The 15,861-nt window shown below is 40.9% G+C and overlaps 2 protein-coding genes across 6 annotated transcripts in view; both read right to left on the bottom strand.

Moving 5' to 3' along the window:
- The window catches only part of ATG14 (autophagy related 14), a gene marked incomplete at its 3' end in the record, with an annotated part of 271,275 nt that extends 264,263 nt beyond the window's left edge, over positions 1 to 7,012 (bottom strand). For 2 of the 5 annotated variants that reach the window (XM_082450428.1, XM_082450426.1), the window contains exon 1: positions 6,760 to 7,012. In XM_082450428.1, the coding sequence (XP_082306554.1) occupies positions 6,760 to 6,980 (221 nt within the window). In that variant the 5' untranslated portion in view covers positions 6,981 to 7,012. The remainder of the gene's footprint in view (positions 1 to 6,759) is intronic. The other 3 variants (XM_082450429.1, XM_082450427.1, XM_082450425.1) reach the window with 2 other exon arrangements.
- A 111-nt stretch (positions 7,013 to 7,123) lies between these two features.
- Positions 7,124 to 15,861, bottom strand: part of TBPL2 (TATA-box binding protein like 2) — a 39,892-nt gene continuing 31,154 nt past the window's right edge. Inside the window, exon 8 of the mRNA XM_082450523.1 lies at positions 7,124 to 9,154. Within this exon, the coding sequence (XP_082306649.1) occupies positions 9,078 to 9,154 (77 nt within the window). The 3' untranslated portion in view covers positions 7,124 to 9,077. The remainder of the gene's footprint in view (positions 9,155 to 15,861) is intronic.

The following is a 15,861-nucleotide window of genomic DNA, read 5'->3' as shown; positions in this document are numbered from 1 at the left end:
TTTGGACACAGGTTTGGTGAAAAGTTAACGATGATTCTGGCTCTAGAAATAAGGCAGAAAGGCTTCTTGGGGAAGAGAGAGCACAGATGCACCTGGAGAAGAGCACAGCAATCTCCCTTATTTAAGCAGAAATGGTTAAAGAACTGCATATTTCTTGAACTAGGATACTAACACAGCAAGAATTACTAGCCATCAAATTTTTCTCCCTTAAATTCTTTAGGCATTCAAGGTTATAATGTTTATGAACAAATGCAATATGAAAAAACACAGTCCTTATCAGAATGGTTCTTTTATCTTATGTTAGAATATTTAGGTATGAGAAAATACACAGCTGACCCTTGAACAATGCGGGTTTCAACTGAGTGGGTCCACTTATATGCAGATATTTTTCAACAGTAAATACTACAGTACTACAGGGTCGGAATTTGGTTGAATCTGTGGATGTGGAGGAACTGCGGATAAGGAGGGCTGACTATAAATTACAGGCGAATTAACCGCTGTTGTTCAAGGGTTAACTGTAGTAAAAACATATACTCCACCGGCAGGAATGAAGGTTAAGTGATTAGGAGAAAGCAGAAACAGAGCATTGTTTCGTTTTCTCCCTTGTAAAATGGGAATAGTGATTATCCTACTTGGTTACAGGGATTAAATAAGATAAATGTGAAAGCATCAGGTACAGGCACTTAGCACATAATATAGGCTAGTTTCCCTTTTCTTCATTGCAATGAGTGATTTTGTACTTAATCTTACTAATGTATTAAATTGAATATATATATATATTTATTTATTTATACATGTATTTCAGATCTGGAGGTAAACTCAAGAATTAGCATAGCCCAGCAATAAGTAAGGCACACTACTCTGAGTTTCCTCGTTCTAAAAACAGATTAATAACTCATGGTTTTGTGGTAGGGAACAAATGACATAATAAATGTGAAATTCCTTTATAAATTCTAAAAGGTACACATAATGGCAAGAGTAGCCACTGGTACTGATTGAAAACAAAAGTTATATTTTCTTAGCAGATCCACATGTATTGGCGTAAATACAATTAATAAGCTGCATGGGATGGGAGTTGTGACCCTTCTTGAAAGACATAACCAAACAGAAGTCAGGTTGATAAACCCTTGTCTAAAGATGGGGAGTTGAGCTACCTATAGAGCTTTTATTCTTCTGAGTGGGGCATACAAATGTGGGCCCAGAACCGAAATCCCATGACAATATTTTTATAAGCTACAGTGACTGACAACCAAAAAGATACTGGAGGGCAGAACAGAGATGTCTAAAGGGTAGTTTTTTGGATGTTGGCTGTGTCTTCCCCTTGAAATGTTTAGTAACATCTACATTTCTTGCTTGTCCTTTATCTCACTTCTCAATTTGTTTAGCGCCCATATTTCTGTTTCTTGGTAGAACTGTAGTCATATATTCTTAAAACTCATCAGTGAAGGTAGTGCTGCATCATTCCTGATTCAGGGTACATATAAAAGCAGCACTGGAACTTCCCTGGTGGTCCAGTGGGTAAGACTTCACGCTGCCAATGCAGGGGGCCTGCGTTCGATCCCTGGTCGGGGAACCTGCATGCCGCAACTAATCGTTTGCATGTCACAACTAAGAAGGCCGCATGCCGCAACTAAAAAGATCCTGCATGCCGCAACTAAGACCCAGCGCAGCCAAAATAAATTAAAAAAAAAAAAGCAATACTACCCATATTGCTCATAAATTTTGCCTTTCTTTTTGATCCACACTTTAAAATAACTGGTTCCTAAACCAGCAGGCAGATGTTCCTGGGTATCCTCAGATTATGTTCCCTGTCTCATTCCTACACTACCATAAACTGGTAAGCAATTTTTTTCAGTTTTGAGTGGAAAGATTACTTCAACTTGTTATCTGTTGGGTAGCAGTCTTATTTTTGGTGTCAGATAAATGTATAATCCAGAAAATTATGTTCCTGTTAAAAGACCTGTAATTAAAAAAAAAAAAAAATTTATTTATTTAATTTTTGGCTGCTTTGGGTCTTCGTTGCTGTGCATGGGGTTTCTCTAGTTGCAGTGAGCAGGGGTTACTCTTTGTTGCGGTGCACAGGCTTCTCATTGCTGTGGCTTCTCTTGTTGCGGGAGCACGGGCTCTAGGCGCACGGAGGATTCAGTAACTGTGGCACGCAAGCTCAGTAGTTGTGACTTGCAGGCTCTAGAGCTCAGCCTCAGTAGTTGTGCCACACGGGCTTAGCTGCTCTGCGGCATGTGGGATCTTCCCGGACCAAGGATCGAACCCGTGTCCCCTGCATTGGCAGGCGGATTCCCAACCACTGTGCCACCAGGGAAGTCCAAACCTGTAATTTTTAAATGTTCTCCAGTACAAGATCCAAAGGAGATTGTGTTGAGAGTACTGCTTAAAATCATTCCTCTTCATCTCTTAAGGAAGCACACACATCAAACGGCAGATGAAAAAGCAGAGAAGAAAGTGGGCACTGTTTTCGGACTGAGGCCAAGGTGGGAGATGAGGAAAGGATAGTGCTAGGAGGGTACCAAGGTTGTAAGGAAGTGTTCCCACTGAACAATAACAAAAAAAGTAGCGCATTCAGGTATTTTTCAATCTAACTGCCAAACTCATACTGTCCACAAAATTATGTAAAGATGCATGTTCCCTTCTTAGGAGTTAAAAGAACTAATTATTGGGAGACAGATTTGTTCTTTAATATCTAATTTTCCTTGAACTGCTAAACCATTACAAACTATGTATTCAGCTAGTCTATTAATGAAACCTGAAAAAAATACATCTACATTCACAAGAACTTTGATATGCACATCACATTCAAGATCCTTATAGGCACAGCTAATCTGGTTAATTTACTGAAAAGAATCAGAGTTTAAACAAGAGTATTTAAATTGTGCTGTAAGCTTCCATATTTTATTTCAAAGTGGTTTCCCACAGTTAGTGAGGAGCTTTTCATAAGTAAAAGGAAAAAAGAGTCTGAAAGCAAAATTTTTCATAAATACTGAAGACAACAGAATATCTCACAATCAACCTTTGGCCCAAGAAATTTAAGGCTTATTAGTAGTCAGTGTAAAGCTTTGAGAGCAGAGACCTGCCTTTCTCTTCTGTAACTGCCAGAATATTTTATGCAGATAACTGTACCCAATGAGAGCTCAGTAAAACTGACTTGACCATTAGGACGGTGGTCCTGGGTCTCGACAGATTCTCACATCCTACTAGATGCTAGGCAGTGTTCTGGGAACAAAGGAAAATAAACAAGCAAACTCCTCTTCCTTAGGAATACAAGGTTCAGAACGGGGAACAATGGAAAGTGAAGTGAAGCTGTCTGTTATCCCTGAACCTTAAAATTTCTTGTTCATTTCTAAATTTTGAATGGTTCTGGTATTTATTTTTCACTTTTCTGCTTGGTCATAGAAAGAAATCCACTGTAACACATCCCTCTTCTGAAAATAATTTGTATTTCAGTTTCTAAAGTTGTCTTGCCTTTACCATTCCTTCAACAATCTGCTTATTGTGTGCTGCCCACTGCTGCTGCACTAAGCACTGGGGATCTGACTGAACAAAACCAGAATTCATGCCTGCGTGGAACTACATTCTGGATGCAGTTACTTTCCTCAAAAAAGTAACACCACTTACCATGCTCAATACCATGAAAGAACTGAGTATTGTGACAGAAATGGGGGGAGAGATGGAAGTGGGGACCTATCTTAGTGAAGGTCAGGGACGTCTCACTGAGGAAGTGACATTTAAGTTCAGACATGAAAGGAAAGGTGACAATCAGGAGGAACAATGTTCCAGGCAGAGGGAACAGCAAGGAAAAAGACCCACGGGTGGAAAAGTTTCATGTGTTTGAGGATATGAGAGAAGGCCCAACTACTGAGCTGTGAACATGAGGATACATGGCAAGCGTTTATTTTTTGAGTACTTAATACATGCTAGACATCATGCTAAGTACTTCAGTGCATGCTCTTATGTAACCACTACCAGAAACCTATGAAGTTAGATACTCCATTTTCAAAATGAAATAAGCACAGGAGAGATTAAGAAACTACAAAATCACATAGCAAGTGGTGGAGCTTGGATTCAGTTCAATACAGCTTGAATCCAAAGACCACATTTTAAACTCAACCTTACAGCCAAAGTTAGAAGGTAGGCAGTAGCCAAATCACATGGGGCTTAACATGCCATAGTAAGGAGCTTGAATTTTATTTTAAATAAAGTGGAAAGCCACTGAAAAGGTTTAAGCAGAACAGTGACAGTATCTGATTTACATGTCTACTGTGGCTGCTGTGTGAAGGCCAGAGGGAGGCTAGGGAGGAGCTGTACGTGTAAAAGAAAGGAAACTAATAAGTAGCCAGGAGAGAAATGATAGTGGTCTGGACTAGAAGTAGACAGATTCAAGATCTACTCCGGAGCAGATCAAATTAGACTTGTCAATATTTTGGATACACGGAGTAAGATAAAAGGAAAAAGCTAGGATAACTCCCGGGTTTCTGGCTTTAGTGACAAATGGGTCGTGATTTATAACAATGAAGTGATTCAGAATCATATTAAGTTTGGGAAGGAAGGGTAGATTGACCCAATCATTCAACAAATCTTTATTAAGCTTCTACTATGTGAGGATACAGCAGAGTACAAAACTGTTTTGTTCTCACAGAGCTTACATCACTGGAGCAGGGGGCAGTTAGACAAATTAATATGTAAACCACAGACGGTGATAAGTGCTATGGAAAACAATAAAGCAGGTTAAGTGGGAAAGGAGGTTACTATTTTAGTTGAATAGTCCAAAGAAAGAGTTCCTCTAATGTATGAGCAGAGGCTTAAAGGAATCAAAGGAAGGAGCCCTGAAGACTTCTAGAAGAAAAGAGTCCTGGCAGTCTGAATAAGACTGCAGTGGTCCTGAAGCAGGAGTCTTCTTGGTATGTTTGAGGACTGGCAAGGAGGCCAGGATGGTACTGCAGAGTGGGTAAGGGAAAAGCAATAGGAGATCAATGGAGGAACAGACAATACAGAACTTTGGATAAGGACTTTGGCTTTTTTTACTTTGGGTAAAACAGGAAACCCCTGGAAGATGTGAACACAGGAATGGAGGAGTGGTGTTAACTCTGGCTGCAATATGGAAATCACACTATAAAGGAGAAAGGGTGGAAGCAGGAACTCAAGAGGCAATAATCCTCTGGTGGACCAAACCAGGAGGCAGTGAAAGGGTTGGATTTAGGATCGGTTTTGAAGGGTGGATGGGATTTGTTGATGGGATTATATATGGTGGCATTAAGAGAGGAGTCAAGGAACACTGGAAGGTTTTTTTGGCCTGTGCCAGAGAATGAGGTTACCATTTACTGGGCTGGAATGAGCATGAGAGGAACAGATTTATGATGGATAATCATGAATTCAGTATGCCATATTAAGATGGAGATTCTCATTACAAATTTAAATACAGACAGAGTATGCAGCTGTTTTCTTGATTTCACAAAGGCCTGGGTTGGAGATACAAGTCTGGCAGTCTTCAGCATATAGACGATATTTAAATTATGGGAATGAATCTAAGAAAAAGTATATAGAGAAAAGGGTCCAGAACTGAACCCATGATAAACTCCATCAGTTAGACATTTCCACCTCATACCTAGTATTCTTATAATAAAACTGTGTTAATTTTTAAAGCTATTATTTATTACATCAGCAGTTTCTAAAGTCATCAAGTACATCAATGAGACACAGTGATGAACTAAAAGACTGAATCATACAAATCTCCTCAAAAGAAAAAGAAATGAACTCCATTCGTGATGCGAGGACTGTCAGCAACTCAAAAAACACTTCCAAATACAGCCGTTATATAATCCAGTGGTTAAGTGCATGGCATATGGGTTCAGGCTGCCTGGAATTTAATTCTGGTCCCCACACTTATTATCTGTGTGACTCAGGGCAAGGTACTGTGCAGTTTCCTTAGCAGTAAGTTACAGAAAATAACTTATCGGGTTCTTGTAAATGAATTAATACCTGAACTTTTGCACTGAAAAAATTAGCTGGCTTACTATCATTGACACTAAGTTATTGAAACAGAAGTTGAGCCTGAGAGACCTTGCAGCTAATCACACTAATTTTTCAATCATCTTAACCAAGGACTTGTAGGTCTCTGTTTAAATTTCAAAACAAGGCCAAAACGCGTTCTTGAATTCTCTTAACTAAGGGCTTGCAGGTCCCAGTCTGGATTTTAAAACAAAGCCAAAACACATACCCAAACTCCTTAGCATCTAAAACAATCTTTGGAAAAGGGAGGAACTAGCTAGCCTAGTTCACACATTAGAGTAAGCATGTCTGATAAGATCCATCTGTGACACAGGCTACCAGGGCCCGAATCCCTCTTAACCAGTTTTATTCTCTTTTAGAGAATGAACGTGCTTTCGAAAACAAAGGTTAAACCCAGCATTTGAATGGGAGTGGAACAAAGTACCGAGAATCCAACTCTATGGCAGTAATAGAAGACCTCTCCACAGCCACCATCTATCCCTTTTCCCTAGTACCCAAGAGCACCGTGAGGTCAGACTCCTCTCGAGTGGGTTAGGGGGAAACGGCGACCTTCTCTCTTCTGGCCTCCATCCCCGACTCTTTCCCCTGGGAGCAAAGCGCCGGCGCAAAGCAGTTACCCTCCCTACCTCCCCCTCCTCTCGCTGGGCTCCGGGGCCCAAACTCAGGCCCCAGGCTCCAGCCTCCGAGCCGGTGGAGACACCCGGGTTAGAAACCATAGGGCCGTGGCGGCTGCCTTACCTTTCACGGTCGCGGCCGTCGAAGTAGACGAAATCGCCGCTCTGGACGCACTTGGCGCAGGTCAGCCGCCGGCGGGTGGTGTTGCACAGTGGGCACCGCTCGACTGCCACGTACAGCCCCTCCGCGTCGTCCACGGAGTCTACCAGGTCCCGGGCGACGGGCTGGGGCCCGCAGCCAGGAGCCTCCGGCGCCCGGGATCCCTTCCCACTGGGAGACGCCATGATGGCCTGAGAGCAGAGCCAGTCACGTGGGATTTTGTTTTCAACCAGGTGCATCCTGGGCGAGGAGGAGGGGGCCTGGGAGGGGCCTGGGGAGGGGCCGGAAGCGCGGCGGGAGTCCCGCGAGACCCTCGCCCGGCCTCGCCCGGCCTCGCCCACCCCTCGGCCGCCGAGGGCCGAAGGGGCAATGGGTTTTTCTGACTGCTCGGGGGCGGCCGTTTCCGAAGTAGGAATTATGTTTAGAGGAGCAAGTCAGCCCAACAGAATGTCATCTGAGGCTCAATCACGCCCAGGCTACACGTTAACGCCTCCAGCTTGTTTAAGAAATAGTAATACGATGCCCTAAGGATTCTGGGAAAACAGACTGGGAACACAATGAGGGAATTCCTGTCATTCGCTCTGGATGCTTTTAAATTTGGCTAAAACTACCGCAGAGTTGGGTGAGGGAACTGGGTCTTGGAACGAGGTTGAATTTTGGCCCACCCGCCTTCTTAATAGCTGTGTAATTCGGGGCAAATTCCTCACCTCTCTCTGCCTGTGTTCTTAACTGTTAAATGGAGAGAATTTCAGTACCCACCTAAGGATTAATAAGTAAATCCGTTTAATAGTAATCTGATAAGTACTTTACCAATAATAGCTAACCAGTGGAAACAACTGTACTGAAGGTGTAAATCAAAGTTGTATCTTTTTGAAAAATAAATTTTAATGTCCAGCATTCGGCCGCTTCTCTGGGCCATATCTTAAAGAATTTGAACTAGGTAGAATTTAACATGGTTAGATGACTCCAAATTTCTTTCTGTGGGGATAAATAGGGTAGGTTGGAGGATTATATCAGAGTAACTAGTGTTTGAATATGCCTGTAAACTACAGAAGAAAAAAAATGAGGCTCATAGGTCAATGATCAAGACCACTGATTCTCAAGGATTATTTTGGCAGGCTGTAAATTAATGACTGCCCTAAATTCTCTCTCCAGCTAGGGCTTCTCTCCCAAGTTCCATACCCCCAAGTTCATAACTGCCTACACTAGGCTTAAAGTAATGTACAGTGACCACCAACAAACTCAGCAATTGGGAAACTGAAATTAAAACTGAACTCTCAGGAATTCCCTGGCAGTCCAGTGGTTAGGACTCCAAGCTCTCACTGCTGAGGGCCACAGTTCGATCCCTAGTCGGGGAACTAAAATCCCACAAGCCTGCACGGTGCCGCCAAAACAAAAATAAAACAAAAAAACCCTGAACTCTCCCTCCCCACAAATGTCTCCTCATCTTAGTGAAAGACAATCACTGCCCACTTGAGAACAAGGGCCACGACTCCTGTTAGCCCATCCCTCCCTGTTAATCTCCACCTCTCCATCAAATGCGGCTGATTCCACAAACTAATTAGGTCTTGAAGCTGAGCTCTTTGCTCCAGCCTCTTACTCTTATCTGGTCTATTTTAATACAACTACATAGGATTATAAAAGTACCCCCAAAAAGCGCAAAATCCCTAAACTGTTTTCAAAATAGACCTTATACTAAACCTGAATGGTTCCTGAAAGTTTAAGATTTATTTTTAAGGGAGAGAAATAATTTTCTCTGACCATTTCAAACAAAAGGATGTTTAATTATTTAACTTTTCTTAAGTTTTCAGACTTACATGTTTCATTTGTATTCTGACAGGATCCTTCACAGGCCCGTACCTAATGGCCAGGATCATCTACTCAATATTTAAAAAGGCAAAAAATAGACAATTTTCTATCCTGTTTTATGCAGTTATTTGAAATTTCTATATATTGCTATATATTTTTAGAGAACACATGTTAATGTACTACATCTTTAACAAGAGCAAAGCATTAAATTTTAATGATGTTACAGTATCATTCTAGCAAGGCCCTAAATCCTTCAAATTCTGAAGTAAGTTTACTTTTTCCATTTTAAAAATAACATACATGAGTCATTTTGAAAAAAAGTTTCTTCATTTCTTAGGCATGGTTACTCATACAGAATAACACTTTAATAACTAAAGTCAAAATGTGCATGGAATATCTATAATCCAGCTGTTTCTGTGCTGGGCTTATGCACATATTCAAACCAACATACTGTGAGATGTTGAATGATATACTCAGGTTTTTTTAAAACCCTTTAGAATAGGATAGATGTTTTCAAATGCTTCATAGATCTCAGAACGTTCTTTGGCACCTATGAAGAAATCCAAGTTTACATAATCTTTAAAAACAATACTAAAATTTTCTTAAGACTAAAACTTCATTGTCATCTCCAGTTACTTTTAATACAATAACATCTCTTTAGGTGTACCTGAGAAGTGACATTTATTCCTGGTAAAGACAAAAGAATTTGGTGACCACAGCTACATTCCCACAAACACATACCCTAGAGCAGAGTTCTCCAGTATCAGTATGTTTTTAGCCTCCTAGGGCATAGTATGAAATATGGAATGTTATCTCTCAGTGTGTCATGAACGTGACCACAGAACATGACCTTCATCAGCACCTATGGGCACTTAGCTACCAGCAAAAGGAACTTACTTTGATCTACTCATGTCTAGTCAACATGCTGATTCCCTAATACTGACTGAGACAAACTATTCTAAAGTTTTAAATTTCAGTATATGGGAAGGGATTATTAGAGGGGAAAATTGTACCATTGTTACCCTTAAAGTTAAGTTTCAAGAGCTCTTTAATTATAACTGCTCTAGGAGTTAAAAATGGATAAAAACGTGAATTAGACAGTCCCCACCCTTGAAAGAGATTATCAGTCAGCCCTACTCATATCTCTCACCACCAACCACCACTACTAACTTTCCCCTTTCAAAGCTATGCAGGCACCTTATGCTAAGGGTTAAGGACCAGTGGTATTTATGTTTATGTGGAACTGTCAGCTAATCGGGAAACTATTATCTGATATTATTGGGCAGGAGGCAAGGAGATTAATGAAAATATAAAAACTGTTAGCATGAAGAAAAATGGAAGTAGTTTAAGTTGGTAAAGACTCGTTCTTGAGAACTATAAACTTAACAAGGAGGAAGGCTCAGTAAGAGAGCAGGAATAACCTGTGAGAAGCGGTTATCTGGTTTAAGGATGGGACTAGTGAGAGGGAATTACCAAAATGAGGATCACCAGATTTGAGAAGCAGGTAGAAATCAGGATTCAGAATCCAGGATGAGCTATAATAATTTAAAAAATGGAAAATAGCAAGTGTTGGCAAAGAGACTGAGAAATTGGAACCCTCATACATTGCTGGTGGGAACTTAAAATGGTTCAGCTACTATGGAAAACAGTTTGGCAATTCCTCAAAAATGTTAAAATAAGAATTACCATGTGACCCAGCAATTTCACTCCTGGGTATCTGGGTATATACCCCCCCAGACTGAAAACAAGTACTCAAACAAATAATAGGCATGTAGACGCATATTCATTGCTGCACTATTCATAATAGCTCCAAAGTGGAAACAACCCAGTGTCTACCAACAGATGAATGTATAAACAAATTGTGGTAGATACATACAATGTAATATTATACTGCCATAAAAAGGAATCAAGCACTGATACATACTGCAATTGGATGAACCTCAAAAACATGCTAAGTGAAAGAAGCCAGACATGAAAGGTCACATATTGTATGATTCCATTTATATGAAGTCTCCAGAATAGGTAAATTCACAGAGACAGAATGAAGACTGGTGATTGCCAGGGGCTAGGGTGAGGGAGAAATGGGGAAAAACTGCCTAATGATATGGGACTTTATTTTGGAGTAATGGAAACATTTTGGCACTAGAGGCGGTGGTTGCACAACATTCTGAATGAACTAAATGCCCCTCAATTGTTCACTTTAAAATGGTTAAATTTGTGCTATTTGAATTTCACCTCAATAAATTAAAAAAAATTTAAGAATCAAAAATGAAGTACTTAGGGCTTCCCTGGTGGCGCAGTGGTTAAGAATCCGCCTGCCAGTGCAGGGGACACGGGTTCGAGCCCTGGTCCGGGAAGATCCCACATGCCGCAGAGCAACTAAGCCCGTGCACCACATCTACTGAAGCCCACATGCCTAGAGCCCGTGCTCCACAACAAGAGAAGCCACCGCAATGAGAAGCCCGCACACCACAACGAAGAGTAGCCCCCGCTCACCGCAACTAGAGAAAGCCCGCAAGCAGCAACAAAGACCCAACACAGCCAAAAATAAATAAATAAATTAAAAAAAAAAAAATGAAGTACTTATAAGCCTAAAACCGGGGGGTGGGATAGGTAAGGGCAAAAAGTTACTTATTCATTGCCAAAGAATTTACTCTCTGAGTCTCCACCCTCAAAGATGTGGGGTGGGGAGGAAGGTGAATTATTGACATGGTTAACAGAAACTCTGTACCTCTGAGGTAGGAAAAATCCCTTAAAGTCTCAGCAAATTTTAATTATAGCACTAAAATTTTAGTTTCTAAAGAGATTGGTTTTGTAGAAACCAAAGTGAGTTGGGGAAGCAGTTAAGTAAAACACTACTATAAAAAGACTCTCTGCCTCTGGTTTGATGGACTTCAGCTTCTGGATACATTTGAACAGAACAACTTTAATTGGGAGACAGTGAAGTATAATAGGTATAGCAAACACACACACATTCACCCAATGCTCCCCTCCCCTAAACTAAGGTTCTTTTTATATTTAATTGAGTAACAGAGTATCTAGGTCCAGCATTTTGGGTAACCATGTACTCCGGGATTTTTTCGTAACACTTAAAAAAAAATCACACCTAAGAGCATTACATTCAAGCCCAAAAGAGTATAGCATTCTGGCATCCCCTAGAGAGTAGAAAACACCCATCACCCAAGAGGGAATGGACGTTGAGAGTGATCATTATTTCATATCATAGAAAAACAACTTTAGACACAAAAGGGCTTTAGGGAAATTATCTAGTACAATTTTTTTATTTCCTGTGTGGGAAAACGAGGCCCAAGTAGTTGAAGTTCCCCTGAATCATGAGTATCAGCTGTGAGGGAAGACCTCATGTATCCAGTGTTCCTTCCTTTACACCAAAAGTCATCAAATAAACATTGCCAGGAATTGTAAATCCCAATGAGGGGATTTGGTCAATTTAGTGAAATATTTCCTCACTACAGTATTGGCATAAAAATTTTGAGGAAACCTAAATTGTCCCCATAGTCCTATTAATAATCAATCTATAATCAAACATCCCAATCTGTAGCACCAGACTCCGATTATATATATGACCCTTGTCTTTTAAGCAAAACCTACCAGTCCTTTCCTTCAAGTAATGATGACCACCACTTTGGGAGATAAACACCATTCCTAACTGTGGCAAATGAGGCAGAAATTCTGTGGCTGGTGCATTGGAGAAAGGACTGGCTTGAGATCAAACCATATGGGCTCAAATGCAAGGTCTACAACTAACTAGGTTTGAAATCACAGGCAGATTGTTTAACTTCTGAGTTTCCATTTCCTTACCTATAAATAAGGACAACAGCCTTCTCACAAGGTTACTATAAGGGTTACATGAGCAAGTTTTTGCAAAAAGTCCTTTGCAAACCATAACATTTAACAAGATCTAAGCCATTTTTATTGTCCTAGAAGAATGTACTTCAGGATTAGGGATGCTGGGATGGTTGGCCCATGTACACATGGCTTATCATTTGGTTCTGTGAGAACCAGTATCATGTAATTTGTCTCCTCCACCAGGGCAGGATTTTTGCCAGATGAGGGGTATGTTATATTTGCTTTGGCATCCTCAGCACCTAAAACAGTAATATGTACCTGGCAGGCACCCAAAGTTTCTTAAATATCTATCACCCATCGATAAGGTTTGTAAGCTCACCCCTACCCCTTAGCCAGCCCAAATATCACTTTCCAATACTACCTGGATTTTACAATACTATTCTTATACCAAGTCACAACTACACATCTTATTTTTCCAAGTGACAGCATACGCGTGTGCATGAAAGTGAAAATCTTACAAATTGCAAAAAAACCCAGCATTTAATCACTCAAGGTATACATTTTACAGTATATACTAAGTCACTATTAGTGATGGATTCCCAGTAATGATTGACGGGAATAACCTGTTCTGTCTCTGGCCCACTCACTATTAAGTCTTGCCATTTGTATGCTGCCCTCTGATGTACTCATTCCCAAGAATCACTGACATCTAACTGATTGAGAGTGACCCTTGGTAACAAAGACCCAGCTTCTTCGTCCTTTATGCTGGAAGGAAATAAGTGCGTGAAGTATTTTTCTAAAGCCTCTTTAAACTTCATAAACCTATCATCTGGGCAAGGCATGAGAGCAAAATTTCATCTTTTTGAATGCTAGGGAAAAAAGAAGAAGAGTGGGAGGTAATAACTGCTAACGTTTACACCCATGTTTACTGTACGCCAGGCCTTGTTCTTCTGCCTCCTCATAACACTTAGCAGGTAGTTTCTATGGGCACCCGTCTTTTACATATGTGGAAATCAAGGTGGAGAACAAACTCACCCAAGGTCAACACAGCCAATAAACGGTAAAGCTTGGATTCAAACTAGACAATTGGCTTCCAGAGCTCAGCCTCTTAGCCGACACACCTGCTGCCTCTCACCACTAAGAGAGTATTTATCATTCCTTAGCTGACAAGGAGGATTAGGAGGAAGGTGCCCAAAGACCACACAGGTGTTTTCACAGATATCTAAAGAGCCGGGGGACAGGGTGAGTACGAGAAGATGGTGGGCTCTGAGGCCAGGCATGTGCAGCACGTATAGCTGTTTGACATTGTTAAGGTTACTTGATCTCTCCATTGTTCTCATTTTACAGGTGAGGAGACTGAGATATTAAGTACAGCCTCACAGAGTTAACCAGAACCCACATAAAAGCCCTTACTTAGGGCTTCCCTGGTGGCGCAGTGGTTGAGAATCTGCCTGCCAATGCAGGGGACACGGGTTCGAGCCCTGGTCTGGGAAGATCCCACATGCCGCGGAGCAACTGGGCCCGTGAGCCACAACTACTGCGCCTGAGCGTCTGGAGCCTGTTCTCCGCAACAACAGAGGCCGCGATAGTGAGAGGCCTGCGCACCGCAATGAAGAGTGGCCCCCGCTCGCCCCAACTAGAGAAAGCCCTCGCACAGAAACGAAGACCCAACACAGCCAAAAATAAATTAATTAATTAATTTAAAAAAAAAAAGCCCTTACTTATAGTGCCTGGCACATGAGTGCCCAACATATCTTAACTCTATTACGTCTCATCTTAGAAGTGAAAGTTGACGTATTTGCTGTTCATTGTATATTGTTGCAGCAGATCCTAGCTATACTATTCATTTTACCATGGTTTGAGAAAAAGCATTGGTCCTAAATGTCACATTAGCCATAGAAAAGCACCACAGACCTGGAAAAGCAGTGTTAAGCTTGACCCAGGTTCCTTAGCTGTTTGCTGTCTGGGACCATGACAAAGTAGGATAGTAGAGCCTCAGCTCACTTAACCATTCATTCAGATGTAGCCTTAGACATGGTGGCTGCAGCTTTGGCACCTCAAGGGAACAAGACAATTTTACAAGGATAAATTATTTTCAAAGACCCTGCAAACGGCATGTGATACAAAAGTTTCAAATTGCCACCCATTTGTTCTATGTGCATTGGTGTTCTACAGCTTCTACCTAGGGGAGAGCTGGGATCCACTATTTAATACAGTGAAATTCAAAGTGTGTTTGTAATTTCAATACTCTAACACTTTCTAGGCAAAAGTTACTTACCCTTGTTGGGACCTTGATTTTAAAACAGCTCTGCAGAGTCTTGCCATGTTGGACTAGACCATGGGAGCCTCTAGGACTCCACTGGATGCTCTACACGACCATCCCCAGCTGAAGTTCTAGAGTCAAGGCTAAAAGGAGGCCTCTTTGGTCCCTTTCCCCAGGTGTACACCCAAAATTAGGTCCTTGAGTTTTTAACCCCCTTGCAGGTGAAAAGAGTCTAGGTAACTAAGGATAAGGAATAAGGAGCATTTGTCTCTAGGTTTGGAGCAAAAGCAACCTAAGCCATGTTGTTCTAGGTAAAGTACTTTAAGACAATATGGCATAAACAGGGAAAAAAATCTCAGTAGATGGTAATTACTCATATTTCAGTAGTAAGACATTGGCTAGCTTTTACTTCACAATACGTATAAGCAGAAATTTGGATTTCAATTAATACATCTCTTTCCGCCTCTCCACAAACGTGATGATCTATGTCTTACAAGAGTGAAGAAATTTAGCTTTGCCTGTTTTTTGGGCTGAACGCATTAACAAATTTTAAGAGAAGTATACTGTATGGTCTTCAGGACTGTGTGTTGACAATCCTTTACTTTTGTGATTTGAAACTTCTAGCAAATGTGCACATGAAAGTTTTTTTTTTCTCCTTTTAATTTGGGGTAAGAAAGTTGGTCTGAATTAAGGATATTTAAAGAAACTTGTTCTGGTGTACCTGTAATAGGAACTTAGCCTGTACTTGGCAATTTGCACTTTTAATAAGACAGTTCATAATAATACATAGCACATAGATGAAAGCATCCTTCCAAAGGTCTTGAAGTTTATTCCCTTGAGTAGGGCCTATATTTGCCTCCAATATCTATTCTATTCCATTTATTTTGCAGACTTCTTCCCCTTCCTTCAGAACGTATAGAGGGAAACTTTATGTCAGTCACTAGGAGGTCTTAATTATTCCAGACACTACATTGGTGGCATCTGAGGAACTGCAGCTTTGCTGTATTCAAAAGGCTCTTGAATTCTGAACAGGCTTTCCCCACTTTGAAGACACATTAGTTATTTTTTAGAGAAAAGAAAACTATAAAACTTACTGAGCGTTCTAAAAGAAGACTTAACAACAGATACTCCATGCTTTTGGATGCTGAGTGATAGAAAGTTTCTCAAATTAATTCAGCTAATGCAGA

The sequence above is a fragment of the Balaenoptera physalus genome (genome assembly GCF_965194825.1).
Source record: "Balaenoptera physalus genome assembly, chromosome: 2".
NCBI classification, from domain to species: Eukaryota; Metazoa; Chordata; class Mammalia; order Artiodactyla; family Balaenopteridae; genus Balaenoptera; species Balaenoptera physalus.
This window is presented reverse-complemented; position numbering and strand designations above follow the sequence as displayed.